This window comes from Syngnathoides biaculeatus, chromosome 9 (genome assembly GCF_019802595.1).
Source record: "Syngnathoides biaculeatus isolate LvHL_M chromosome 9, ASM1980259v1, whole genome shotgun sequence".
Taxonomy (NCBI): Eukaryota; Metazoa; Chordata; class Actinopteri; order Syngnathiformes; family Syngnathidae; genus Syngnathoides; species Syngnathoides biaculeatus.
In genome coordinates, this window is record NC_084648.1 from 13,455,283 (window position 1) to 13,482,752 (window position 27,470).

At 43.1% G+C, this 27,470-nt stretch overlaps 1 protein-coding gene and 1 long non-coding RNA gene across 3 annotated transcripts in view; one reads left to right on the top strand and one right to left on the bottom strand.

Moving 5' to 3' along the window:
• Window positions 1–2,799: 2,799 nt before the first annotated feature.
• LOC133506727 (uncharacterized) lies at window positions 2,800–6,457 on the bottom strand. The gene is made up of 3 exons (XR_009796589.1): window positions 6,324–6,457; window positions 4,849–5,035; window positions 2,800–3,374 (listed from the first exon to the last, which is right to left on the bottom strand). It is a non-coding gene; the product is annotated as an uncharacterized LOC133506727 (long non-coding RNA).
• Window positions 6,345–27,470, top strand: part of LOC133506726 (myosin-9-like) — a 28,223-nt gene continuing 7,097 nt past the window's right edge. Inside the window, exons 1-31 of one of the 2 annotated variants that reach the window (XM_061831136.1) lie at window positions 6,345–6,511; window positions 11,690–11,877; window positions 11,946–12,086; window positions 12,204–12,360; window positions 13,456–13,483; window positions 13,729–13,822; window positions 14,046–14,066; window positions 15,760–15,852; window positions 15,936–15,999; window positions 16,983–17,081; window positions 17,190–17,333; window positions 18,225–18,320; window positions 18,403–18,479; window positions 18,584–18,778; window positions 18,864–19,037; window positions 20,182–20,355; window positions 20,475–20,589; window positions 20,789–20,979; window positions 21,825–21,946; window positions 22,027–22,096; window positions 22,177–22,337; window positions 22,430–22,538; window positions 22,719–22,850; window positions 23,358–23,564; window positions 23,659–23,796; window positions 23,890–24,013; window positions 24,103–24,274; window positions 24,341–24,553; window positions 25,286–25,430; window positions 25,504–25,710; window positions 25,785–25,889. In XM_061831136.1, coding sequence (XP_061687120.1) covers window positions 6,496–6,511; window positions 11,690–11,877; window positions 11,946–12,086; window positions 12,204–12,360; window positions 13,456–13,483; window positions 13,729–13,822; window positions 14,046–14,066; window positions 15,760–15,852; window positions 15,936–15,999; window positions 16,983–17,081; window positions 17,190–17,333; window positions 18,225–18,320; window positions 18,403–18,479; window positions 18,584–18,778; window positions 18,864–19,037; window positions 20,182–20,355; window positions 20,475–20,589; window positions 20,789–20,979; window positions 21,825–21,946; window positions 22,027–22,096; window positions 22,177–22,337; window positions 22,430–22,538; window positions 22,719–22,850; window positions 23,358–23,564; window positions 23,659–23,796; window positions 23,890–24,013; window positions 24,103–24,274; window positions 24,341–24,553; window positions 25,286–25,430; window positions 25,504–25,710; window positions 25,785–25,889 — 3,972 coding nt within the window. In that variant the 5' untranslated portion in view covers window positions 6,345–6,495. The remainder of the gene's footprint in view (window positions 6,512–11,689; window positions 11,878–11,945; window positions 12,087–12,203; window positions 12,361–13,455; window positions 13,484–13,728; window positions 13,823–14,045; window positions 14,067–15,759; window positions 15,853–15,935; window positions 16,000–16,982; window positions 17,082–17,189; window positions 17,334–18,224; window positions 18,321–18,402; window positions 18,480–18,583; window positions 18,779–18,863; window positions 19,038–20,181; window positions 20,356–20,474; window positions 20,590–20,788; window positions 20,980–21,824; window positions 21,947–22,026; window positions 22,097–22,176; window positions 22,338–22,429; window positions 22,539–22,718; window positions 22,851–23,357; window positions 23,565–23,658; window positions 23,797–23,889; window positions 24,014–24,102; window positions 24,275–24,340; window positions 24,554–25,285; window positions 25,431–25,503; window positions 25,711–25,784; window positions 25,890–27,470) is intronic. The other variant, XM_061831137.1, reaches the window with a different exon arrangement.

The window sequence follows — 27,470 nt, forward strand, 5'->3', positions numbered from 1 at the left end:
GTCCACTGTGAGAGAAATCATCTAAAAAGAAAAGTCCAGAAATCACAGTATATGATTTTTTTTCAACGATTTATTTGTGTGATACAGCTGCAAATAAGTATTTGAACACCTGAGAAAACCAATGTTAATATTTGGTACAGTAGCCTTTGTTTGCAATTACAGAGGTCAAACATTTCCTGTAGTTGTTCACCAGGTTTGCACACACTGCAGAAGGGATTTTGGCCCACTCCTCTACACGGATCTTCTCTAGATCAGACAGCTTTCTGGGCTTTCTCTTAGAAACACGGAGTTTCAGGTCCTTCCAAAGATTTTCCATTGGGTTTAGGTCTGGAGACTGGCTAGGCCACGCCAGAACTTTGATATGCTTCTTACGGAGCCACTCCTTGGTTTTGGATAATGGACATGGATAATGATCGAAAAATCAGTTCCTCTTGATTTACTAGTTCAGAAATTCCGTGTGGAAATAAGATGAGGCAATTAAAGACTTTAGTTTTACAGTTATCAACGGGCCTCTGAGGAAATCTGGAACAACGATGTGGCCCGCGACAAAAATGAGTTTGACACCTCTGCTTTATGCACTTATGTCTATAACTAGCCAAAACCCAGATTGTCTGCATACTTTTTTTCCCCCTGTCGTCTTGACTCGAGCTCACGCGGTGCCCGCGTGCCATTGCGCTGCAAAACAGGAAGTCACATGCGAGATGGCGCAAGAAGACTGTTGCCCCGAGGCGCCGCAAAATGAGCCAACAGGATGACGGCCGGCGGCATGCTCCAGCCGACGCCGCGTGCGAGGGGCGGTGCGCGTGTCATCTCGCTTGACAAAATTCAAGATGCTACTTTACGTTAACGGGCTGATTTGTATTTAAACGTGGTCTTTGTTGGCATTTTATCGGGTTCCCGTGATCACTTTGGTTGGGAAATGCCCAAAATGTCCTTTGAAAACCACTCGGCTTTGATTGGTCCATGTCACGGCGTTCGCTAGATTGTCCTTCGACGCCTAGTTTCGACTTTTATTCCTCACAAGAGTTTGATCGCCGGGGTTCTCCACACTTAGTGCCGCACTGATGATCCGCTTCGACCACCTCAGTGCTCTTCAGCGGGTTTTCGGCGCGCTCGCCACGGGGGGGGGGGGGCTCACGGCGCTCTCTCCCCACACGCCAGCCAAAAATAATCTCAAAATCATCGACGGAAAAAACATCCAACTCTGGCCCCTTCCAATCCCTCTAATTCATCTACGATTATCATTTAAAAAAATTGGCACGGCAGGACGAGAATAGACACTAAGAGGTCAGTTTCTTTGTACAGACGCGCGCGGGGGGCGGGACTGAAATGAGGCTAAATTCAAATGTTGCTAGTTTGAAAACTTGCAGAGTAGCTAGGAGTGGCAGGAATAAAATCAATTCAATTAAAATATGCGCTACTCAATAAAGCACTAATTTTGACATTACACAATGTCAAATGTCATGTTTGGATTCAGGATATTTTTTTTTAATAAGTGCTGACAGATGACCCGGTTCCTCCGCAGATGAGGTGAAGGAAGTAGTAGAAAGTAAAAGCATGTAAATAAAAAAAAATATGCGATTTAAAATATGTTTAGAATGTTGCATGTAGGCTATGTAAACCTTTGTTTTACTATTTAAAAAAAAATGTCCAATAAACAAATTAAAGCTTTATATATAAATATAATTTAAATATTATGTTTTTTTAATCAAATAATTTGTAGATGTAAAATGTTTCACTATTTATTTCATTGTATTTTATTTACAGTTAATAATCACTTAAAAAAATGTAATAAATTAACCACTTACTGTATTCAAACAAATGTTAACTGTTATGTAGAATTGTTTGTTGTACTATTTATGGTCGTATTTACAATAAACTGAACTTTAATAAACTTTTTAAAAATTACACAATTAAATGCACATGTAAATCTGTGAATTGTACAATTAATTTAAAATTACTGTAAATGTACATATTTTTTTAATATTTAAATTGTTTCTCAAAAAGTAACACTAAATAAATGAACCAATTTTTTCATCTGGAAAAAAAAAATCAAATCCATAAATCAAATGGCTTCTGTCGCTACGTTTCCCCTTTTATTGACCACTGGCATATATGGGCGTGATTCTTCTTCTTTTCCTTTCGGCTTGTCCCGTTAGGGGTCGCCACAGCGTGTCATCTTTTCCCATCTGAGCCTATCTCGTGCATCTTCCTCTCTAACCCCAACTGCCCTCATGTCCTCCCTCACCACATCCATAAACCTTCTCTTTGGTCTTCCTCTCGCTCTTTTGCCTGGGAGCTCCATCCTCAGCATCCTTCTACCAATATACTCACTCTCTCTCTCGCCTCTGAACATGTCCAAACCATCGAAGTCTGCTCTCTCGAATCTTGTCTCCAAAACATCCAGCTTTGGCTGTCCCTCTAATGAGCTCATTTCTAATCCTATCCAACCTGGTCACTCCGAGCGAGAACCTCAACATCTTCATTTCTGCCACCTCCAGTTCTACTTCCTGTTGTCTCTTCAGTGCCACCGTCTCTAATCCGTACATCATGGCCGGCCTCACCACTGTTTTGTAAACTTTGCCCTTCATCCTAGCAGACACTCTTCTGTCACATAACACACCAGACACCTTTCGCCAGCTGTTCCAACCCGCTTGGACCTGTTTCTTCACTTCCTTACCACACTCTCCATTGCTCTGTATTGTTGACCCCAAGTACAGTATTTGAAGTCGTCCACCCTCGCTATCTCTTCTCCCTGTAGCCTCACTCTTCCCCCTCCACCCCTCTCATTCACGCACATATATTCTGTTTTACTTCGGCTAATCTTCATTCCTCTCCTTTCCAGTGCATGTCTCCATCTTTCCAATTGTTCCTCTGCATGCTCCCTGCTTTCACTGCATATGACAATATCATCTGCGAACATCATGGTCCAAGGGGATTCCAGTCTAACCTCATCTGTCAGCCTATCCATTACCACTGCAAACAGGAAGGGGCTCAGACCTGATCCCTGATGCAGTCCCACCTCCACCTTAAATTCCTCTGTTACATGACACAATATCAAAATGTGACTTAAAACATTGCCTGCACACACACGACGCGTCAAAATGTGTTTTTGACGTCTTCCTGTCGTGTTGCGACACGCCGCTCGTGCGCTCGACTTCCACCTTCTTCTGCTGGGCCACAATTTAATGAGAGACTGAAGAGATATTTTACACCCCAGCAGTAGCAGGAGAATTTTTTAAAAAAAAAATCACAAATATAGACCCCACCTTCTTCTTCTCTGCCACTTTTGTTCATGCTGGTCTGACCATATATGGTAGGGATTGAAGGCCAAAGCCGATTGGTGGAGAGCAGGGAGACGCTTCCTTCCTCACCTGTTTGGACAAAATGCAATTGGAATGCCAGCGAAATCCCATCTGATTCATTTTCACCTTGTTTAGCAGCTAAAAAAAAAATCAATCCTCCTGTTTTCTTAGCTGCTTATCCTCATAAGGGTCGCGGGGAGTGCTGGAGCCTATCCCAGCTGTCAATGGGCAGGAGGCGGGGTACACCCTGAACTGGTCGCCAGCCAATCGCAGGGCAAATGGAGACAAATACCCGCACTCACAATCACACCTAGGGGCAATTTAGAGTGTCCAATTAATGCTGCAGGTTTTTGGGATGTGGGAGGAAAGCGGAGTGCCCACCCGGAGAAAAGGCACGCAGGCACGGGAAGGACATGCAAACTCCACACAGGCGGGCCCGGGATTGAACCCGGAACCTCAGAACTGTGAGGCCAACGCTTTTACCAGCTGCCCCACAGTGCCGCCTTGCAGCTAAAAAATCAAAATAAAAAATGACCCCCGTATGTGACTGTTGTCAATAAAAGGGGAAATGTAGCCAAAGAAGCCATTTGACTTATGGATTTTATTTTTTTTCTTTTTATTTTTCAGATGAAATAATGGGTTAATTTATTTACTGTAACTTTTTGGGAAACAAAATTAAAATGATATTTTTAAAACATTTTTTTCAGATAGATTTAGGTTTAGATCAACTGTGCAATTCGTACAATTCACAGATTTACGTGTATATGTAATTATGTATTTTTTCAAAATGTATTAAAGTTCAGTTTATTGTAAATACTACCATAAATAGTACAAGCTGGTAAAAACGTTGGGCTCACAGATCTGAGGTCTCGGGTTCGATCCCGGCCCCACCTGTGTGGAGTTTGCATGTTCTCCCCGTGCCTTCGTGCCTTTTCTCCGGGTGGGCACTCCGCTTTCCTCCCACATCCCAAAAACTTGCATTCATTGGACACTCTAAATTGCCCGTAGGTGTGATTGTGAGTGCGGGTATTTGTCTCCATTTGCCCTGTGATTGGCTGGCAGCCAGTTCAGGGTGTACCCCGCCTCCTGCCCGTTGACAGCTGGAATAGGCTCCAGCACTCCCCGTGACCCTCGTGAGGATAAGTGGCTGAGAAAATGGATGGATAATTTATTCAATGTAACACAAAAAGAAAAACTCATTTTTTTAAAGTAACTGATTATTAACTGTAGATAAGATACAATGAAATAAATAGTCAAATATTTTACGTCTCCAAATAATTAAAAAAAGTTGAATTTGTTTGTTGTACATTTAAAAAAAATAGTAAAACAAAGGTTTACATGCAACACTCAGAACGTATTTTAAATCCCTTATTTTTTTTTTATTTACATGCTTTTATTATATACTACTCCGCAAAGGAACAGGGTCATCCGTCAGCACTTAGGAAAAAACAAAAAACAACAACAACAAATATGGCTCACAAAATTTGGTCCTGAATCCAAACATGACAATATTGCATTTTGCTACTTTGGCCTCCCATCTAACCTATTTGTGTTCATAGTTGCACCGCAGCTCGCTCCGGTTGCAGGTACGGGCGAGTTGCTGCATTCCGACCCGCACGAAAACCACCCCCTTGCCTCCCGGGATCAGGGCCGGGAAACCTGCGGACCGCGGGCCGGCTGTGACCCTGCGTGAGGGCGTTTGGTCGGGCCCGCCGTGCAAGAAGGAAAACCTGTGGGAAAAAAAAGCCAGAAAGCATTAAACGCTCATAATATTAGAAACTATTGCATCATTTGTATATTTTCGACAATAACATATTTCACATTTTGAGATTGTTGACATACTAGCTATACGATAGACACCAAATACATTTTAATGCATATAACAGAAATATGGCGGCATGGTGGATCCGCTGGAAAGCATTGGGCTTACAGTTCTGAGGTCCCGGATTCGATCCCCGCCCCACCTGTGTGGAGTTTGCATGTTCTTCCCGCGCTTGCGTGGGTTTTCTCCGGGCACTCCGGTTCCCTTCCCACATCCCAAAAACATGCAACATTAATTGGACACTAAATTGCCCCTCGGTGTGATTGTGAGTGCGGCTGTTTGTCTCAATGTGACCTGCGATTGCCTGGCAACCAGTTCAGGGTGTACCCTGCCCGTTGACAGCTGGGATTGCCTCCAGGACTCCCCGCTACCCTTATGAGGATACGCGGCTAAGAAAATGGATGGATGGATGGATGGATGGATGGATGGATGGACAGTTCCGGGTGGAGCCCGCCTATTGCCCATTTAGAGCTGGGATAGGCTCCGGTACTCCCTGCGACCCTCGTTAGGATAAGCGGCTTAGGAAATGGATAGATGGATAACTGAAATATAAGTAAGTTTCTTTCGGCTTGTCCCTTTCGGGGTCGCCACAGCGTGTCATCTCAGATGAACGCACATATGTTTGGCACAATTTTTACGCCGGATGAGTTCAATCGAATTAACCAGCAGCTCTTAAACGCAACTCCCTCAAGCTTAGGTGTTGGTGGTTAAATAGGACTTAACTGCGACCCTCCAAAATAATAAAAAATAAAAAGATATCCTCGATATGTTTTAGAGAAGAGCTATATTTGATATGCAAATAGTTGTACGTTTGGTAATTGTTTGAAATGAAAAAAAAAAACTTTTAACATCGGATTTTACGAGCATCTTCAACGCAACGCAAGTCTTTGAGTAGAGGTGGTGAAACGCGGCCCGTGGCGTTCACTTACCCGCGGGATAAATATAACTACAACAGCTGAGTGACCATTGATCTCTTTTGAGACACATAACATCTATATACACGATTATTTACTTTATTTTTCCGTTGTTTTTCTTTTAAGACAACTTCCTCTTGTGTTTTTAAGCGGTTGCTACACTACTCGGGATTTTTCCGTGCAGCTCCTGAACGCAGCCGGAAAGCCGAAAGAGGCGGTGGTGACACACACACAAAAAAAAAAAAAACAAGAAAAAAAAAGTGGGCGTCGCTTTCAACTCACCTGCTGGGAAAAAATAAAAGTGTTGCGGGCGGAAAGGGCTGCACAGCGTCGGTCCTCCGCGCAGAGCCGAGAGGAGAAGCGACGCCGTCCTTTCAGCGGCCCGACTTTTGACTGCCTCGAACACGGACACCAAGAAGACTCCGATCCGCTCGAACCTCCAGTGCCTACTGCCATGGCTCAAAAAGCAGGTATGTCTGCTTATTTTTTCTCATTATTACTATTTGGTCTTTTATCCTCGTATACAGTTTTGACGGTTATGATTAATAAAAAGTTTTAAAAAGTGGCGACGCAGGTGTTGTTCATCAGGAGGCTCGAATTGTTGCGCATGCGCACTCGTTGCGCCCTCAAACTTAACAAAATTTGTGCTACAGTGCTAAAATTAGCATCACTTTACGACCATATTTCGGTATATTATTGCATCCCCCTTTTTTTCTTTCTTTCTTTGTTGAAAAAAAAAACTTGCAAGGGCAATACAGAAGAAAGGACGAGTCTTTGTGAGGTCATGTAAGGAAAGAAGTGCTTTTGAAGTTATCATGCAAGCTTGTTTGATATTGACCAGTAAAGTCATCAAGAATTCAACACGGCGACCCCAAAAAAATCCCAATTTTCTGTGGGAAAATATTTATTTGCATGGTCACATTTAAAAAAAAAAAATCTGTTGGGCTCTGCTTTTGTGTGCTTGGTTAGATTATTAGCATGTATTTTTTTTAAAGCGCTGATTAGTTGCAAATATTTTATAGCACACACACCATCGCATGTACGCTGAGGATCCTGAAGTTTTTCTTGCATCCAATTAAATGTTAAATATGTCAAGAAAGTGGTCCTAATCCTCCTCCTTGTGGCGTTTTGATAATTTGATTTTATTTCTAGAATCTCCTTCTGGCATTGAAAAATACCAATGGAAACTATGCCTTGATTTCTGCCAAATTTATGATGTTATAAAATATTTAACTTTAAGTAGTTTTGAATTGGGAAATGTAGCATCTCTGGTTATGTGGTTTTAAAAAAAATAGGACTCAACACTGACAGATTTGCAGGCTTTTAGTTCATAATGGTAAAATGATGTACTTCAAAATAAAATTTTATATAATTTTAACAGGTTGAGGCCATGTTTGATTTCTTTAAGGGGAGTTCCAAAAGTAACTGTACTTGTTTCAGGTACTTAAGTGAAGAAATTGATTCAAACACTCGTTCCCCTCTCAACATAAAATGTTATCAATTTAAAAGGTTAAGGAAGCATATTTGGTCACTTTAGTGGCGCTCACATATTATTTTTGAAAATATAATTCACTTTAACTTAAATTGGGTGATGAACCATATTTGGTGTTCCAATTGCCCCGCCCATGTTTATTTATATATATATATATATATATATATATATATATATATATATTCAATTTGGTAGAGAGGAACTGTTTGACATAAGTAGGGCTGAATTAAATTCACTTTTTTTCATAATTAAATTTAAAAGCATAGGGAGTGACAGTGGGGGAAAAATAAAATGGTAAAAACTCAACACTCCTCCGAGGACACCCCCCACCGGCGAAACAAATGATCATGGGGGGAACCTCACAAAATATTGCTCGCTTAAACACTTTTCGACAGTCCAAGGGTTGCCGATGATAAGGCCCTCTTGAGCATGTCAATCCTTAAACGTGCACACTGTTGGACCCAAAACTTCGGACACCCACGAGCGGGCCGCAAAGAATGCGAATCAATTCATCAAAGGGGAGGGCAACGCAATGTGGAGCCGCCGCATGTTTGAGAATGGCAATCAAACGGCCGTTTTTGCTTCCCGAGCCGACGCCCTCCGACCCTCACTGTTCGCTCGGGTTGCTGACCTCGCCTCGTTTCTGAGTGGATTCCTGGACTTTGTGAGGCGTGATTTGGCGAAATCGTGGCGGCCGCCTCTCTTCCTCCTCCTCCTCCACTGATTGTTCATGCGTCTGAGCACATAACGAACTTAGGAGGTAGACAGATGACCGTCGACCTGATCCTTTTATCCTTTGTTGCCACTGCTGCTCCTGCGACGACTACACACACACACACACACACACCCTGTTTCTCCTATCATGCATCAGCAACTTTAAAATTTGAAACTTTGATTTGGGCAAATATTGCAAAGTACAATGTCACTATAATGGGGGGGACGACATTATCCATCCATTCCATTTTCTTTGCCGCTTATCCTCACGAGGGTCGCGGGAAGAGCCTGGAGCCTATCCCAGCTGTCAATGGACAAGAGGCAGGGTACACCCTGAACTGGTCGCCAGCCGATCGCAGGGCACATCGAGACAAACGGCTGCACTCACAATCACACCTAGTGGCAATTTAGAGTGACCAATTAATGTTTTGGGGTGTGGAAGGAAACCTGAGTGTCCGCAGAAAACCCACGCAGGCACAGGGGGAACATGTACTCCACACAGGCGGGGGCGGGATCGAACCTGTGACCTCCACAACTGTGAGGCCAGCGCTTTACCAGCTGCACCACCGTGCCTCATCTATTTTATAAATGTGAAATTTTTTTTTTTTCCGTATGTGTTCTTTTGAACATCGCAGGATCTGTGATGTCACTAACGCTCACAAGTACATTGCGACGTCGACGCTCCAAATAATATGCCGTATTGTGCAGCTGTTAAAAATGGGGAAAAAAAATGCTTTTCCTAATCAAAAAGTCATATTCCTGTATATCCTAGTACAGTACTTGGATTTTCAAGTCCCTTCATATTTTTTCATTATCTTTAATTTCTTTCTTAAAATTTTTGGGCTCTTTCTTGTGACCCAGAACTTGACGTTATGCTCCAATTACTGTTTTGCTAAATGGCAGCAGTGAAGGTCACAACTATGTAAGTATAGAATACAATTTAATGACTAAAACTACGAAACATAAAGTCAAGAAATGCACAACGTGTATTTTACCGGCGCGCCTTGTTTTATGACAGTCTGCTAGCTCAACGTTAACACAAAATCGGCAAATGTGTACTTTGAGTGCTGCTGTTTTGGTCGGTAACAAAGTTCAGATGGGCTCAGCACCTTCGTGACGTGTTATGAGTAACTTTTATGAAGTGATTTTATTTTTATTAAAAGGGGAATACATTTAGATGCCTTTCAAAGTAGGTGGTGACCAGTAGATGAGGAAATGCGTTCATATTTGGTACTTTGGACCTTTTTTCAGACGCGTCCGCTTCACAGTTCCGAAGATGCGGGTCGCAATGTCGGCTCCGGTCTACATTTTTTGCACGTTCTCGTTTCTCCTCGCTTGACGAAGGTTGGGCGTGTCCCAAGAGCGAGAAATGACATTTCTCTCCTTGCCCGGGCCTGTTTTTTCCCGACATTCCTGAGTACAATGCGTCTCTCCGTCGGGACCTGGAGAAGACCCCCACCCCCCGCCCCCCGCCCCCTTTTCCCTTCTTTTCTGGCATTGGAGATGCCCGGTAAACAACTGCTAAATAATGTGCAACAAACAAGACTTGGAAAATTTGTGAAATTCTCAGAATTTTGTCTCGTGGATGTTTAGTAGGGGGAGGTGGAAGCCATTCTATTTCCAGTCATCAAATTTCCATTCCCCCCCCCCCCCATTTTCACGTGTGTGTGTATATATATATTTTCTCACCATTTTGCTTGCGTAGCTCTTCTCTCATATTCTTCAACAGAGGCTGCTGGCTCAATATTGTCCTGTTTTGGTGACGCATGCCCAAAATTAAAGGCTTTTTTTTTTCCTGTTTTTTTTTTTTTTTTTTTTTTAAATGGTTAACTTTTTAAAAAGGTATTAGATTTGGAGCTGCAATACAAACTGTGCTTTCCATTTATACCTTTTTTTTATTTTAAGTTCCCTCTTAAGTGAAAATAAATCAAAGTTGCTTTTGTGAACTGTGTGAACATTAAGCAATAACGTTTTTAAAAAATACTTTTAACTTTCAAATTTGATTTTGGGGGGGAAAAGAATATAAAATGAGGCTTCAATTTTCAGTTTTTGTACGGTTTCAATTGTATAATGTATCAAGAAACAAATCACTGGCTTTTATTTTTGCACTCGTATGACAATTAATTGACCAATTTAAATGGCTTTAAACAAAATTGAAAAATGTAATGTTCTCCTGCCCTTAGATTGTGTGGGGGAGGGGGGGGGGGCGTTGACGGCGTTTAAAAAGCACTCGGCGCCACACTGCTGATGACACGTCCACCACAAATTTGGCAACCCTTCAAAGGCGATGACAGTCATCAGATTACAGTTCGCTTGTTGCTTCCCGTCATTGTTTGGCGGCGAGATTACGTGAAAACTCTCAATGATTTCTGTGGAAATTTGTCATTTGATATGCCGACCATCTTTTTATTTTTTATTGAACCATCTACTGTATCATGCACTCCCCACCCGCCCACTGAATTAGCTCCAACTGTACATTACAAGAGCTAAAATCTTTTTTGGGTGGAGCAGCAAGCAGAGCGGATCCCCTGCATTTGATTTGGACGTAGTTATTACATTCCAATATATAAATACTGTCATTTCCGGCCTATTTTTCAAATGCTTTCAACCCTGCGGTTAATTTGTGCATTTTCTTATAAAGGCCACAAGGCGGCACTCGAGCGGAAAAGGTAAGAGTGAGACCGGTGGAATATATGTGCAGAGGAAGTGATTTTTACCAGTATGTCTTTTTTTTTTTTCCCCCAACTAGCGCTGTGCTAGCGTGTTACTGCCGTGTCTGTGATTTTTATCGGTATGTTTGTTTTTTAAACTGGCCCTGTCAGCACCTCGTCTGTGATTTATGTATGGGGTTTTTTTTTTGTTTGTTTTTTAACCCGCCCTGTTAGCGCTATGCTACCGTGTTCTCCCCGTGCCTGTGTGGCTTTTCTCCGGGCACTCCGGTTTCCTCCCACATCCCAAAAACACGCAACATTAATTGGACACTCTAAATTGCCCATAGGTGTGAGTTGTGAGCGCGACCGCGATTAGCTGGCAACTAGTTCAGACTCCATCTCCTACCCGTGGACAGCTGGGATAGGCTCCAGTACTCCCGCGACCCTCATGAGGATAAGCAGCAAAGACAATTGATGGATTGATGGGTCTAAAGTAGTTTACCAAGTTACCTCTTGCTTTGACTTTTATAGACACTGCAAGATTATTTTGTGGCCATGGAATGTTTTTCAAGCGACTCAATTTTACATTTTTGTAATATGAAAACGACCACTTTTTCTTTTGAAGTTTTCATGTTGAATTTCATCGGATTGTGCAGGTAGTGCTCATGTTTTGGCCAGTCAGATTTATATCAGAGAACTTGAGCTGGACCCTTTTGATTTGATTTCAAAACCGCTGACTAGCTTTTGTGCTTTTTATATTTTAAGTGTCAAAATGTTTCTTGACCTTACAGCCATGAGTGACGCAGACAAGTTTCTGTACGGGGACCGCGGCGGGATGAGCGACCCGCTGGCTCAGGCCGACTGGGCCACCAAGAAACAGGTGTGGGTGCCCTCGGAGAAGCTGGGCTTCGAGGCCGGCTCGGTCAAAGAGGAGCTGGGCGACGAGTGCCTGGTGGAGCTCGTCGACTCGGGCAAAAAGGTAAAAGCCGACAGAGAGTGTGAGAGACGCTGGCGGTGGAAGCTTCTGTGACACGCTTCAAATTTCAGGTGAAAGTCAACAAGGACGACATCCAGAAGATGAACCCGCCCAAGTTCAACAAGGTGGAGGACATGGCCGAGCTCACCTGCCTCAACGAAGCCTCCGTGCTGCACAACCTCAAAGAACGCTACTACTCCGGACTCATCTACGTGAGTCGGGACACCGAACGGTTGCAACACCTTGAGTGCTTTTCAATGCCTATTTTTTTTTTTTTTAATTTTTATTCATTTATTTAATTTTTTTTAAATCTTGCTCCACCATGTTAGACCTACTCGGGCCTCTTCTGCGTGGTGGTCAACCCGTACAAGCACCTGCCCATCTACTCTGAGGACATCATCAACATGTACAAGGGCAAGAAGCGGCACGAGATGCCGCCTCACATCTACGCCATCACCGACACGGCCTACAGGAGCATGATGCAGGGTACAGATGCGCACATGTCTCGTAATTCATAAATATTCGGATGTGGAAATGTTCAACTCAAATCAAAAACGGTAAACAGTGACCTGGAACTGTTTTACATTCACTGTAATTGTGCATTCCGAGTACAAATTTGGGTTTTGCCTCTTCTTGTAGGAAGAGACAAATTCCTTCAGGGTTTTGACTTGATCCTTTATTCACCCTGAATCTGAATTCCAAGACATTTGAGACGACTGTATGGTTCCATCTTTGTGGGAACGGTTTGGGGAAGGCTGTTATTAGCTGGTAAAGCGTTGGCCTCACAGTTCCCAGTGAGGTCCCGGGTTCAATCCCGGTGTGACGGTCTGAGCGTTCCCGGTGCTGAAAAGTCTCCTTGTGATTAGCGCGTATATTTTGTAAACTTCCGACCATTCTGAAACTTCCCCATCCGTGCTTCAACACGTGCCATTCGGCAACTTGTCGCCGAGTGTTCATGTTCGCTATGGACGTATAAGAAAGACGAACACAGCAAACATACCTCTATGTGTATATATTTTTTTTTTAAATCAACTTTTAGGGTTAGGTTGTAACATACTATATGTTGGCTCCCTCTATGTAGCTGAAGGGGAACTACGAGACCGGGAGATTTCCCAGTACATACCCAGAGTCCCCCTTTTAGTGACACATGCGCATTCATCACAAGGAGACTTTTCAGCACGCTGGAGTGCTCAGACAGTCACACCGGCCCCGCCTGTGTGGAGTTTTAATGTCCCCCCCATGCCTGTTTGGTTTTTCTCCGGGCACTCTGATTTCCTCCCACATGCAACATTAATTGGACACTCTAAATTGCCCATAGGTGTGAGTCCGGCTGCGATTGGCTGGTAACGACTTCAGGGTATACCCCGCCTCCGGCCTGTTGACAGCTGGGATCGGCTCCAGCACTCCCCGTGACCCTCGTGAGGATAAGCGGCAAAGAAAATGGCTGAATTATCATTTGCACTACACAAAGAATTCCGTAAAGACATGCTTGGAAATTTGCACGGCGCAACTTTTCATCAAACGCTGTGACGGTGCATTATTATTTTTTTTTTTTTTTAAGTTTCTTTTTCTTGTTTCTAGATCGAGAAGATCAGTCCATCCTTTGCACGTAAGTCACTTTATCTGCTGGTTCTTCAAAGGCACTACAAGTTCATAGATTGGTTTCTTTTATCCTAGCAATGTTAACAATGCCAGGCATCCAAGTTCAAACGGATCTTTGACTCCTAAACCCATCAATGGCAGTGAATGTGTTGAATGTCCGTAGCGGCCTTGCCACTGAACTCGTAAAAGTTTCGGTTGCTTGTTGTTTCTTCTGTGACGCTCCACCAATGACTACGTGCTAACTTTTGCCAGCGGCGAGTCTGGAGCTGGCAAAACCGAGAATACCAAGAAGGTCATTCAGTATCTGGCCCATGTCGCGTCGTCTTTCAAGTCTAAGAAGGATCAGGTCTGCATTCAATTTGTCAAATAACTTCAACGTCTCAATAGTCTTCTTCCTATTTCTCTTTCTCTTCTTTTGTTTTTTTTGTTTTAATCATTCAATCTCCCTGAGCACATTCCTCTTTCAGGTCATGGCATGTCTGTCACACAAGTGTGTGCTCTGATTTTTGTTTTTTAAAGAATGGTATCAAGCGTTAAATTCACCTTTCACCCTTTCCTTGTCTCTCCAGGGCAGTACAGTTCTGTCACATGTGAGTCAATCGGCCTCCATTTGCAGGTTGTCTGTTTATGCAAGCCTTGAAAACGAGAGCCTTCTGTTGTCTTTGTATTTTGTTAAAAAAAAAAAAAAAACTTAACAGCTTTTGTGTGGCATTTAGCGACTGTGATCTGACAAAGCCAGTGATTGAAATTGCTCCAGTGTACAACTTTCAGCTCTGCTACTGTATTTTTTTTTAAATTAATTTACATTCACTTCCGCAAACTGCTTTGAGGCTGCTTAACTAACGCATAAATAACATCTGCTGTCTTTTGCGCACAAGGATAAATGGCATGCTAAAAAAAGGTGCTTCATAGGCTGGCCGTAGAATGCACAAAAACTTATGTATCTGTTTGTCGATCCCCACCTTAGTTGAGGAAAAATATATTCGCACACACTTAGTACTTTGGTTAATGGCGCACCTGGTTACAAACCTCACCCAGTACATTTGTGAAGGAAATACCATTTGGTACATATATAAGCTGCACATGTCTAAAAGCCGTAAGTGGCCACATTGAAACACATGACATTTACAAAGAAAGACGGTACACAGAGAGTTTAACACTAGTGCCGCCACGCTAACGCTAGCACCTGGTTATAAGCCTCACCCAGTACATTTGCAAAGGAAATACAATTTCGTACATCCAGAGGCCGCAGCCGTGTAAAAGCCACAAGTGCCCACATTGAAACACGAGACATTTACAAAGAAAGACGGTCCACAGAGTTTAACGCTAGCGATGCCACGCTAGCGATGCCACGCTAATGCCAGCGCCCAATTTTTTTTTTTTTATTTTTTTTTTTTTTAAATTAAAAAAAAATAAATACTGGTAGAAATTACTGAGACACGGCAGTAACATGCTAGCGCAGCGCTAACAGGGCCGGACTAGTAAAAGTCACTTCCTTGGCACATATATTCCACCGGTCTCACTCTTAACTTTTCCGCTCGAGTGCCCCCTTCCGGCCGTTAGAGGGGGGGAAAAAATGCACAAATTAGCTGCATCACCGCATTAACCGCAGGGTTGAAAGCGTGTGGAAAATGTCACGGCTTATAGACTGGAAATTACGGTAATAGCTATTTTCCATCAGAATACGCTCCATTGCCCAAAATGCTTACATATATTGTCATTAGTTAGTGAGGTTTGTCCTGTTAAAATGTTGAAGATGATATATATATTTTTAATTGGACCGCAAAAATGGAATTAAGTCTTTTCAAACAGAACATTCTGAAAAATTGTTCTATTAAAAAAATGTTGAAATGCACACTGTTGTGCCTTCAAAGTATAACTGATAAAATCCCCAAATTGTTTCAAGGGATACAATGATTGTATCTCAAAGTATAGAAATATTTTTATGTAACAAAATTGGGTGGGGTTGAGGCTGCAGACTTTAGCAGTCAACTTGTGCAATATACTCTATATAAGGTATAAATTTCCAACTAGTTGAAACCCATGAGGTCAGCCTGCCTCACCCTTGCCAGCAGCCATATTTTCTTGCGTGCGCGTGTGTCACAATGTAATGTTGCACTTCCTCCATCAGGGTGATTTGGGGAGGTGTGGCGTTGGAGGCTGTGCGTTATCTAACCTGCATGATACTCTGTGGTTTTGCTTTTTTTTTGGGGGGGGTGGGGGGGCTTCATTTATTAAATTGATGTTCCCGAGCTGGTTGCGATCGTCTCTCTGATGTGTCAGGGGGAGCTGGAGAAGCAGCTGCTGCAGGCCAACCCAATTTTGGAAGCCTTTGGTAACGCCAAGACCGTCAAGAATGATAACTCCTCTAGATTTGTAAGTGTGGCTCACGTACGTCTTCCTGAAGATAATTTTATTTTTTTTTTTGCTAATTTTATTGTCATTTTTTTCTTTCTCAGGGAAAATTCATCAGGATCAACTTTGACGTGAATGGATACATTGTCGGAGCCAACATTGAAACTTGCATCCTTTTGTCCCAAACTGCCCTCGCTGACAATTGTTCCCGATACAGCAATTTTAAATACTCACTGAGGCACACTTCTTCACTTGTAAATACAGCGATGCCTCGGTTCTCGCCCACAATCGGTTCCAGAAAACGGTTCAAGAAGTTGATTTGTTCGAAAACCGAATCAATGTTTCCCATTACAATGAGTGGAAAAAGCAATAATGCATTCCAAGGCTAAAAAATTTGGCTTTTTTTTTTTTAGCTTTTCCTGATAATAAACTGCATTGTAGAAATACAAATTAGGCTTTCTAAAGCATTTTTCATAGCTTTTCCTGATAATAAGAAATACATGTATAGTTGAAATACTTTATATAATAAAATTATTGAAGAAATATATTTATTTCTTGCTTAAAATGTATGCTTTAGTAGTAGAGTAGGCTAGGCTGGGAGCGCATTGCTGTATCTGTAGCAACTCGGCCCCCAGCCTTGTAAACTTTTTTTTTTTTTTTTTTTTAATGAACAAAAGTGCAGAATAACTTTAAACAAGCAACTTGGCTTCTTTGGAGCCATGATTGGGGGTTAATATGGTAGTCGTCGATAACAAGAAAAACAACAGTCACAACCGGGAGATGTCTGTGTACAGAGGCTGCGTTATACAGAATAACAAAAGTGCGCTGGGTGCGTTATGTCATATACTGATTTTCGCTTGAAAACAAAAGCAAAAAAAAAAAAGCTTGTTTGAAAATGAGGACGTTCGAGAACCGAGGCTGTTAAAAGGCAAATTTTAACCCAGATTTCAATACTAATCGTACAAGAAACAAGATGCGTTATCAAACTTTACAGCAAGCACCACCGTAAAACACTTTAGCTTTAAATACAGTAAGTAGTGTAGTAGGCCTAAGTGTTCACAAGCAGGGCAAATACCTTTTTAGAATATAAAAGGTGTGGGTGTTTTGCTTTTTTTGGTGCGTAGGTTTAGCCTTGACTGAAGTGTTTCCAGACCTGTTGGAGAAGTCTCGGGCAATCAGACAGGCCAAAGAGGAGCGAAGCTTCCACATCTTCTATTACATGCTGAGCGGAGCAGGAGACAAGTTGCGCTGTGAGCCCTTGCCCCACCCCACCTGCACCAAATCTGCTTTAATCACAGTGTAAAACTGCATGTGGTCATGCTATCACGCACTTGATCCATTTCATTCTCTCCGTGCAGCCGAGTTGTGTCTCGAAGACTACAGCAAGTACCGCTTTCTGTCGAATGGCAACTTGACAATTCCGGGCCAGCAGGACAGGGACATGTTCTCGGACACCATCGAGGCTTTCAAGATCATGAGCGTTCCAGAAGAGGAAAGAATTGGTACGTTGAAGGGAAAAAAAAAAAAAAAGTAAAACAATGTTTGATGGAGACATTCAACAGTTTCAAATGTCTTCTTTAAAAGGATGATGGATAAAGTATTATAGCACATTTAGCCATGTTTTCCACTTGAACTAATTTCTTAAGAATAATGAGCAACATCTTTTTGTGCTGTTATTGGAGTGTCTGAAACTCCCTTCATGGGGTCTGATGTCCTATTTTCAGGAAGAGGCCAATGATAACAGGATTTATCGTAATTCCCGGCCGACAGAGGGCACCTGGTTACAAGCCTCACAGAGTACATTTGTAAAGGAAATACCATTTGGTACATACATACACTGGAGCAGTGTAAAAGCCGCAAGTCCCCACATTGAAACATGAGATATTTACAAAGACAGCACGTAGAGTTTAGTGCTAGAGTTGTGCTAACGCTAATGCCAGCGCCGCGCTAAAACTAGCGCTAACAGGGCTGGTTAAAATAAAACTTACCGGTAAATATCATTGAGACATGCCAGTAGCACAACAGCAACATGCTAGCACAGCGCTAGGCTGGTAAAAGTCACTTCCTCAGCACATACGGTCTCATTCTTACCTTTTCCGCTCGAGTGCCCTTTTGTGGGTGTTAGACAAAATGCACAAATTAGCCACATCACTGCATTAACTGCAGGGTTGAAAGCGTGTTGAAGAAAAGTCACGGCTTGTAGGTTGGGAATTACGGTAATTGTTTTACATTAGATGGGCAAGAAGGTACTCCAGATACATTTGTTTTTTCATGTAATAAAATCAAAGGCAATGGGCTGTAGGTTTAGAGTAATTGCGTATAATACATCACTGGTGAGTGTGCTGAAAAAGCCGAATATTTGCATTTGAAAGTGCTCTGCGTGTCGTCCTCAGGCCTGTTGAAGGTGGTCTCGGCCGTGCTGCAGTTGGGGAACATGACGTTCAAGAAAGAGCGGAACTCGGACCAGGCGTCCATGCCGGATGATACTGGTAGCTTTTTAAAAGTCTCTTCCTCTCTCGTTTATTGCAGTCTCTAAATATAAGTCTCATGTCTTCAATGTTCGCCGCATAGCTGCACAGAAAGTCTCTCACCTGCTGGGCATCAACGTGACAGACTTCACGCGAGCCATCTTGTCGCCACGTATCAAGGTCTCCTGTTTTTTTTTTTTTTTTTTTTTTTTTTTTTAAATGCTGTTATTATATAGAAAATGGCCAGATGCCTCCTGATTTCAAAATGTCCTTTCTGTCTGCAGGTGGGCCGCGACTACGTCCAGAAGGCTCAAACTCAGGAGCAGGCCGAATTTGCTGTGGAGGCCCTGGCTAAAGCGTCGTACGAGCGGATGTTCCGCTGGTTGGTCATGAGGATCAACAAAGCTCTGGACAAGACCAAGAGGCAAGGAGCCTCCTTCATCGGCATCCTGGATATTGCTGGCTTTGAGATCTTTGAGGTGAAGTGCCATTTTCCTTGTTTAACGTTGTATATTTCATGGATTGAAACGCTCACTGTCGCGCAACTGATTCTTCTCCCTGCAGCTGAATTCGTTTGAGCAGCTTTGCATCAACTACACTAACGAGAAGCTGCAGCAGCTCTTCAACCACACCATGTTCATCCTGGAGCAGGAGGAGTACCAGAGGGAGGGAATCGACTGGAGCTTCATCGACTTCGGCCTGGACCTGCAGCCCTGCATCGACCTCATCGAGAAACATGTGAGCACCTCCCAGCTACACTGACAACATTTTGGCACATGATCAGCAAGACGTACATATATGGTGCTTTGTAACTTATGTTAACTTGAGGTGCTCCATGTTAACTTGAAGTATTACTGTATTTTTAATTTTATTTATATATATATATATATATATATATATATATATAATTTTTTTTTTTTTGTAGCTGACCAAGTGTTTGGTTATAGTTTTAAATTGGTTTACTGTAATTTCTGGCCTACAGAGCACACCTGGCAATAAGCCTCAGAGTACATTTGTAAAGGTAATACCATTTGGTACAGACATACGTCGCAGCTGTCTAAAAGCCGCAAGTGCCCACATTGAAACTCGCATTCAAACGAAATATTTACAAAAAAAGGCGGTACACTGAGTTTAATGCTAGTGCTGCGTTTACGCTAACAGGGCCGGTTAAAATAAAACTTACCGGTGAATATCACTGAGACACAGCAGTAACGTGCTAGCGCAGCGCTAACAGGGCCGGTAAAAGTTACTTCCTCGGCACATAAATTCCACCGGTCTCATTCTTACCTTTTTCCTCTTGAGTGCCCCCTTGCGGCCGTTAGAAAAAAAGTCACAAATTAGCCGCATCACCGCATAAACCGCAGGGTTGAAAGCGTGTGGGGGGGGGGGGGGGTCATGGCTTGTAGGCCAGAAATTACGGTAAATGAATAACACTTATCTAGTTTCTTCTACTAAAATCAAGTTTTCATAGTCCTTTTACATCATCTCCCCCCGATACCTCAATACAGTAGAGCAGAAATGGATAAGTACGTGGACGTATAATCAATTATACACATTCCCTTTTTTGTCTTAGACACACCGCCAATGACAAATATTCTGTCATCACTACACAAATAGGAAGTCTGCCAAACTGTTTGGTCATTTGACATTCCACGTCACCCCTCCTTATTTTTTTATTCAATATTTTAGTCAGTCATTTATTCAAATCCTTCCAATTTTGTATTGATTGATTTTTAATCTTCATATGGGTGTTCAAAACACCTATGCAACAACATGCAGTAGAACCTTTTAAGGTTTGACCGAAGGACTTGGACACATCACTTATTCCTCTGTTTTTTTTTTTTTTTTTTTTTTTTTTTTTTTTTTTTTTTTTTTTTTTTAGTCCGGACCTCCTGGCATCTTGTCTCTGCTGGACGAGGAGTGCTGGTTTCCCAAGGCTACTGACAAGAGCTTTGTGGAGAAGGTCGTGCAGGAGCAAGGAACACACCCCAAGTTCCAGAAACCGAAGAAACTCAAGGATGACGCGGACTTCTGCATTATCCACTATGCTGGGAAGGTAACTGAGAAGTCTGCGTATGTCTGAGATGGATAGAAACAGATGTGAAAGCGGTTCTAGTCTAGCAGGAACGTACAAGTTCAGGTCTTTATCCAGAAATATGTTCTCTTGCTCTAAAGGTGGACTACAAAGCAAATGCATGGCTGATGAAAAACATGGATCCTCTGAATGAGTGTGTGGCCACGTTGCTCAACCAGTCCACTGACAAATTTACAGCTGACCTGTGGAGAGACGGTGAGTGAAAAAGTGGGGGGGGGGGACACACCAAAAACCTTCCCCATTCATGTCGCAATGTGTCCATCTGGTGTTCATTTGAATGCACAGCAAGTTCACTAACTTTGGGGTAATATCAAGTCGCCATTTGCTACACTGACATGACACTTTTTTTTTTTTTTTTAAATGTATTTATTTATATTTTTTTGTGTCCTCGCAGTCGACCGTATCGTGGGCCTGGATAAAGTAGCGGGAATGTCAGACTCCATGCACGGCGCCTTCAAGACCCGCAAAGGCATGTTCCGCACAGTGGGCCAGCTGTACAAGGAGCAGCTCGGGAACCTGATGGCCACGCTCAGAAACACCAACCCCAACTTTGTCCGCTGCATCATCCCCAACCACGAGAAGAAGGTCTTACAGCATTGTCGTAATATTTTTAAACCACATTCGCGCCATCTAATGTATGTTGGATGCAAGGTTCTGCCCTAACGTGCAGGGCTCAGCAACCTTTTTGAGGCTGAGGGCTACTTTGTGAGCACCGATCGTTTGAAAGGCGACGTGACCTGTTTGTGGCAAATTTCAGACTCAGTTCGATACACGTACATAAAATATTTTTTTTTTGATTTATTGTAGTAAATGACATTCAGGTATTTTTAAATTTTAATTCATGTAAGCAAGTGAGATTCAGAATTTAAAGCACAAAATACTAACAATTTGTGGCCTATGGTATTTTTAGAACATACCTCGCTGGCGCCTTATATGGTCCTCGCGGACTACCATTCGCCCGCGGGCACAGTGTTGGTGACCCCTGCAGTAGTGCATGTCACTAGTCATAAAATCAAAGGTCTCTAAACGTTTTTGAAGGGATCAGAAATGGAAACGTAGCTATAAACTCGTCTGCCACATGACTACTGATAACCATCTCTTCTATCATGACACCCAGAAACTTGGATGTCTTTTTTCCCATGTTCCTCTTTTTCTATTTACGTCCTATCAGGGGGACAAAAAGATAATTCTGACACTTCCATTTCCAGAACATCTCCAATGTCTTAAAATATTTTAGAATCAAGGTTTGATTATCTTTTTTTTTTTTTTTCTTTTAAAATTGTGGTTTTAATACCTTGTTTTTGCTGGTTTTCTTTAGCTAAAGTTTTTTTTTTTTTTTTTTTTTTTTTCAAATAAAAAATATGTAGACTTCAGGGATTTGATTTCTTTTAATACTTAACATGGAACTATTTATTTACAATTCCTTTCAGGCAGGTAAACTGGAGCCTCACCTGGTTCTGGACCAGCTGAGGTGTAACGGTGTCTTGGAGGGGATCCGAATCTGCAGGCAGGGCTTCCCCAACCGCATCGTCTTTCAGGAGTTCAGACAGAGGTGAAGCACACAGACGTGCATCTCGGTTGGGGGGGAAAGAAGCGACCGAGTAAAATATTGTCATTGAATCGTCTTCTCAGGTACGAAATCCTCACTCCGAATGCCATCCCGAAGGGCTTCATGGATGGCAAGCAGGCCTGTGTGCTCATGGTGGGACGCAGCAATCACACAGCAGGATGAAAAGGAAAAAATGACCCCTTGTGACCTCAGGAGATGTTACTCTGTTTCAGATAAAGGCTTTGGAATTGGACGCCAACCTGTACCGCATCGGGCAGAGTAAAGTATTCTTCAGGGCCGGCGTTCTGGCTCACCTGGAGGAGGAGCGAGACATCAAGATCACAGACGTCATCATCACCTTCCAGGCCTGGTGCCGAGGATACGTGGCCCGCAAGTAAGGAAGTATTCTGGCGATTAGTTTGTCATCTTTGTCACACGAGCTTCTTATCTGCAAACTCGTTTTTTTTTTTTTTTTTTAAACTACAGGGCCTTTGCAAAGAGGCAGCAGCAATTGATGGCTATGAAAGTTATCCAGAGGAACCTTTCCGCTTACCTCAAACTGAGGAACTGGCAGTGGTGGAGACTTTTCACCAAGGTGTCACATGATTTATTCCAAGAATGACCAGCTAATAAGCTTTGATTTGTTGCACAATTTGTGGTCCCAGTTTGAGGCGGTGCTCGACTCCTTCATACCGACTGAGCTGTTGATCCGCAGAAGCTGACCCTCACATTCTGAGACTTGACGCTTTTCTTTTCCTTTACTTTCGCCGTAAAGGTGAAACCGCTGCTGCAAGTGACCCGACAGGAAGAGGAGATGGTGGCCAAGGAGGAGGAGCTGCTGAAGGTCAAAGAGAAGCAGTTACAGGCTGAGGAGCAGCTTCAACAATACGAGAGCAAGCAACAGCAGGTATCAAGGTCACGGATGCAACAAGGATATGAATATGCCTCATGTTGAATTAAGTGGGAGCTATTAGAGTATACACATTTTAAATAGGGAAAAAAATGAATAGAAATATTCGTGGTGTTAGACAATGAACCTTTCCGACTGGCGATCTTAAGCTCCGCCCCCTTAGCTACAGTTGCCATGTCCCACAAGGTTTACAAAACGGCGACTGAACAGAACAGGTTTGAAGTCGATTCTCTATCGCGTATTCCAGATAATATTGCGGTATGTTTTTTGCCAAATGCATCAGACTTGTCCAAGGGAGTTCTGCAGAGAGGTCTCAACTATTTCACGCAAGGATATGTACACAGAATTAAGATTTTGGACCTCAGCATTTATGACGTGCTTATTTGACCTGTGGTGGTCCTCTGCCAAAACATGCCTTGTTAGTCAGCAGGGAGCCGAGCAATTTTGCAATTAGTCCTTGTCATTTGTAATTTATTGCTTTTTGTTTTTGACGTTCACCGGTAGCTGAACGCAGAGAAGCTGGCCCTCCAGGAGCAACTCCAGGCCGAGACGGAGCTGTGCGCCGAGGCGGAGGAGATGCGAGCTCGTTTGGCAACCAAGAAGCAGGAGCTGGAGGACATCCTTCACGACATGGAGTCTCGCCTGGAGGAGGAGGAGGAACGCATGGGCCAGCTGCACAACGAAAGGAAAAAGATGCAGCAGAATATTATAGTCAGTCATGGGGGGGTCTGGATTGTATCCATACTGTACTCGACTCAAGATATCAGGCGTCATTTATTGTTGGTTTTTTTTGCTGCTCTTCTAGGAACTAGAGCAGCAGCTGGATGAGGAAGAAGCAGCCAGACAGAAGCTCCAGATGGAGAAGGTCACCACGGATGCTAAAGTGAAAAAAATCGAACAGGACATGATGGTGCTGGATGACCAGAATAACAAGCTCAACAAGGTCACAAGCACTGCAGCGCTTCTCTCGGCCCAACTTGACAATCACCGCACGCTTGCTCAAGAATGTGTTATTTCTCTTGTTTTCCAACTCCAGGAGAAGAAGCTTTTGGAGGAGAGGATCTCCGAGTTCACGACAAACTTGGCTGAGGAGGAGGAGAAGTCTAAAAGCTTGCAAAAACTCAAAAATAAGCATGAGGCCATGATCTCTGATTTGGAAGGCAAGTACTTTTGTTTTGGTTTTACCCTTCATTTAAGATGGTGTGTTACTAGAGATGTTATTTTAAAGTTTGTGTGTCCAAAATTTCAGAACGTCTGAGAAAGGAGGAGAAAATGCGTCAGGAGCTGGAGAAGAACCGTCGTAAACTGGAAGGGGACTCAACAGACCTCAGTGACCAGATTTCAGAACTTCAGGCGCGCATCGCTGAACTGGAAGCGCAGCTGGCCAAGAAAGAGGAGGAACTTCTGGCTGCACTGGCAAAGTTGATGTCTCTTTCACTATTGCTCCTTGCAGCCCGCCACCATGCTCACCTCCTCTTTTAACGCAGGATCGAGGAGGAGGCCGCGGCCAAGAACACGGCCCAGAAGAAGATCCGGGAGCTGGAAGCTCAGATCTCTGAGCTGCAGGAGGATTTGGAGCTGGAGCGACAAGGGCGCAACAAGGCGGAGAAGCTGCGCAGAGATCTGGGTGAGGAGCTGGAAGCTCTCAAGACTGAGTTGGAAGACACTTTAGACTCTACTGCAGCACAGCAGGAGCTGAGGTAATGCAGCAGGCCACACTTTGTCGCGCATTGTCCAAGAGTCATTGTAGCGACATTTCTAATTCATGGAGGCTTTTTTTTTTTTTTTTTTTCCATAAGCTACATTATATGAATATGGCACATAGACTTCACGTTAGGCCCAGAGTGATGTCAGAGTGGAACTGAAATGTAGCATCGTGAATAAAATGATAGTTAGTGCCGCACTCCGCCACTAAGAAAACGAGCGAGAATAAGGGAGTTTGTGAACCGGCGACAGAGACTCACTGCGTTTTTTGATTTTTGCGGTTCAATCTGCAACGATGTCGCGACTGACTGTTCACCGCCACTTCAAATTCTGAACTGCAGCAAAACCAGAGTCCAACAGTCGTCGACCACTCGTGAAGTCTAGTCGACGAAAAAAGAGCAATTGCGTCTATGCTAGTTTTCATATGCAAACACTGAAAGCCATCGCGAATCTCTGCAGCCAACCAAAGTTGATGCAGCTCTCCTTACCTTATGGCTTAGACTAAAGGATGGCATGTTGCAACTGTAAAGTGGCTCTGGATTTTCGCTGCGCATGTCATGGAATGAGAAACTCGAGGTACTTTTCGTTTAAAACTGAAGAAGGAAGTACAGAGCGTCTCGCTCACAAATGCGTTCTCAGGAACGGTCAAAGAAACAATTTAGTCGTCTGATTTGTTACTTGTGCATCAGGAGCTGTTTTCATGACAGCTTACCACTCCATCCTTCTAGGTCCAAACGTGAGACGGAGGTCGCGCACCTCAAGAAGTCTCTGGAGGAGGAGGCCAAGGCCCACGAGCAGCTGATGGTTGACATGAGGCAGAAGCACAACCAGGCCTTTGACGAGCTCAATGAGCAGCTAGAACAGGCCAAGCGGGTAATGAGCGGAACCTTCCCTTGCTCGCCAACGGCGGGTCGAGGTGTTTGAACCATTTGCCCTGTGCCCGCAGAACAAGATGTCAGTGGAGAAATCAAAGCAGGCCCTAGAGAGCGAGTGGAACGAAGTGCAGATCGAGCTAAAGACCCTGATGCAAGGCAAATCCGATTCCGAGCACCGCCGGAAGAAAGCAGAGTCCCAGGTTCAGGAGCTCCAGGTCAAATTTGGAGACAGCGAACGGCAGAGGCAGGAGATGGCTGACAAGATGGCCAAAATGCAGGTTCGGTTATATTCAGAGATTGGAATTGGCTCGTTGACGACTCCTTTTCACCCTGTAACTTTCCACGGATTTAGGCTGAGCTCGACAACGTCAACGGCCTTCTGACTGAGGCCGAGGGCAAGAACATCAAATCCAGCAAAGACCTTTCTTCAGTAGAGTCTCAGCTGCAGGACGCACAGGTAATGACCCAAATGATTCATGGTGGTCATTTTGGATGGGCATTAGATTATTATTACTCAATTTCCCGTAGTGGACCATGTTGTTCTTTAGCTCACAAACTAATCAACAGCACTTCTGGTGCTTGCTCGTGCACTCCATCTTGAAGGCTTAACAATGCAATTAACAATCTACTCCTTATGACTTAGCAGTGACAATTGACCTGTGTGCGTCTAATTTGCTTCCCCTTACTAGGGTTTTCCACCAGTTTACATTTTGTGCTTAATTTTATTGTATTTTTTAGCCACTACATTGGCAAGCTCACGTAAAGATCTATAAGGGAAAAGTCCTGCTTGCTGTGTAACCAAAAAAAGCATTTTTTTGACGTTATGTTTGCTACGCATGTATAAACCCTGATCAGGAGGCACAGGCAAATTCGAAGCAATTTAACACTTTGAGCGCTCCCACACCCGATAAAGGGGAAACATATCTGTATTGTTTTTTTATACCGTTCATTGTTTTTAAATCGATGACAAGCACACTGTGTACTATAGCAGTGAGCTTGCCTGAGGCACTGGGCAACAAGAATGCTGAAAATGCACAAAAAACAGAACAAACTAGAAGACAGGATATAGAGTTCGTGCACCTACGTCATAAAATAACGTGACTTTTGTTTACGTCGCCATATTGCCGGTCAAGCTAAGCGTTGCTCAATGCTAATTCGGTTGGAGACAACACGGGAATATGTCTTGTAGCACGATGCCCAGAGTCTTGTCCAATACTGTCAGACATTTAGGTGAAAATAAACGAGGGTATGTGGAAAAATTAGATACATTCGCCATAGAGGACCCGTACTTAATGCTGAAATCGATGTTTTCACCGATAAGACATTGGACTGTTTGCTTGTCTTGGACAACTGGATATACACATGGATCTGCTGAGTAATTCGAGATTTATACGGAAAAGTTTGAAAGCATATAAAAGTCTGGACGCATACGAATACTTTATTGCTGGATCTGTTCTCATCAGGAATAAATCCCACATAGTGGCGGTTTTGACTGCTTTTGAACGCGGAAGTGTTCGGCGACACGTGAACCTTTGCCGGAATCCATCGATCTTTTCAGCTCGTATTCAATGCAAATACTAATATTTAAATATATGACACCTGGTTTTACACAAACTCGCATTAATTATAAATACTTTTTGGTAATTTTAAGATTGAGAAGAATAATTCTGACCTGAAATGAAGTGATTGCGACACAGCCGTGTGTGTATTTTGGTTGGGCACCATCCATCATATTTAATTGCCGAAATCCATCTATTTTCTGGTCTTTTCAGTCTCATCTATTGGGACAACCAACAGTACAACAGGTCTCGGGTATTGTAAATATTCTCCTCTAGTTTAATGTCGAGCAGCTCCGTTTGACCCGCATTATGGTGACATCATGTGCACGAGGTCTTTACGTTTGCATATTTTGTACCTGGTGCAAATTGCAAACTTTTTGTTAGCATCAACTGAACAAAAGCGCTCTTGTATCCTTTTCTCAATTGGAGTGCCTTTTTTTTTTTTTTTTTTTATTCCTTGTGTTAATTAAACCAAGGTA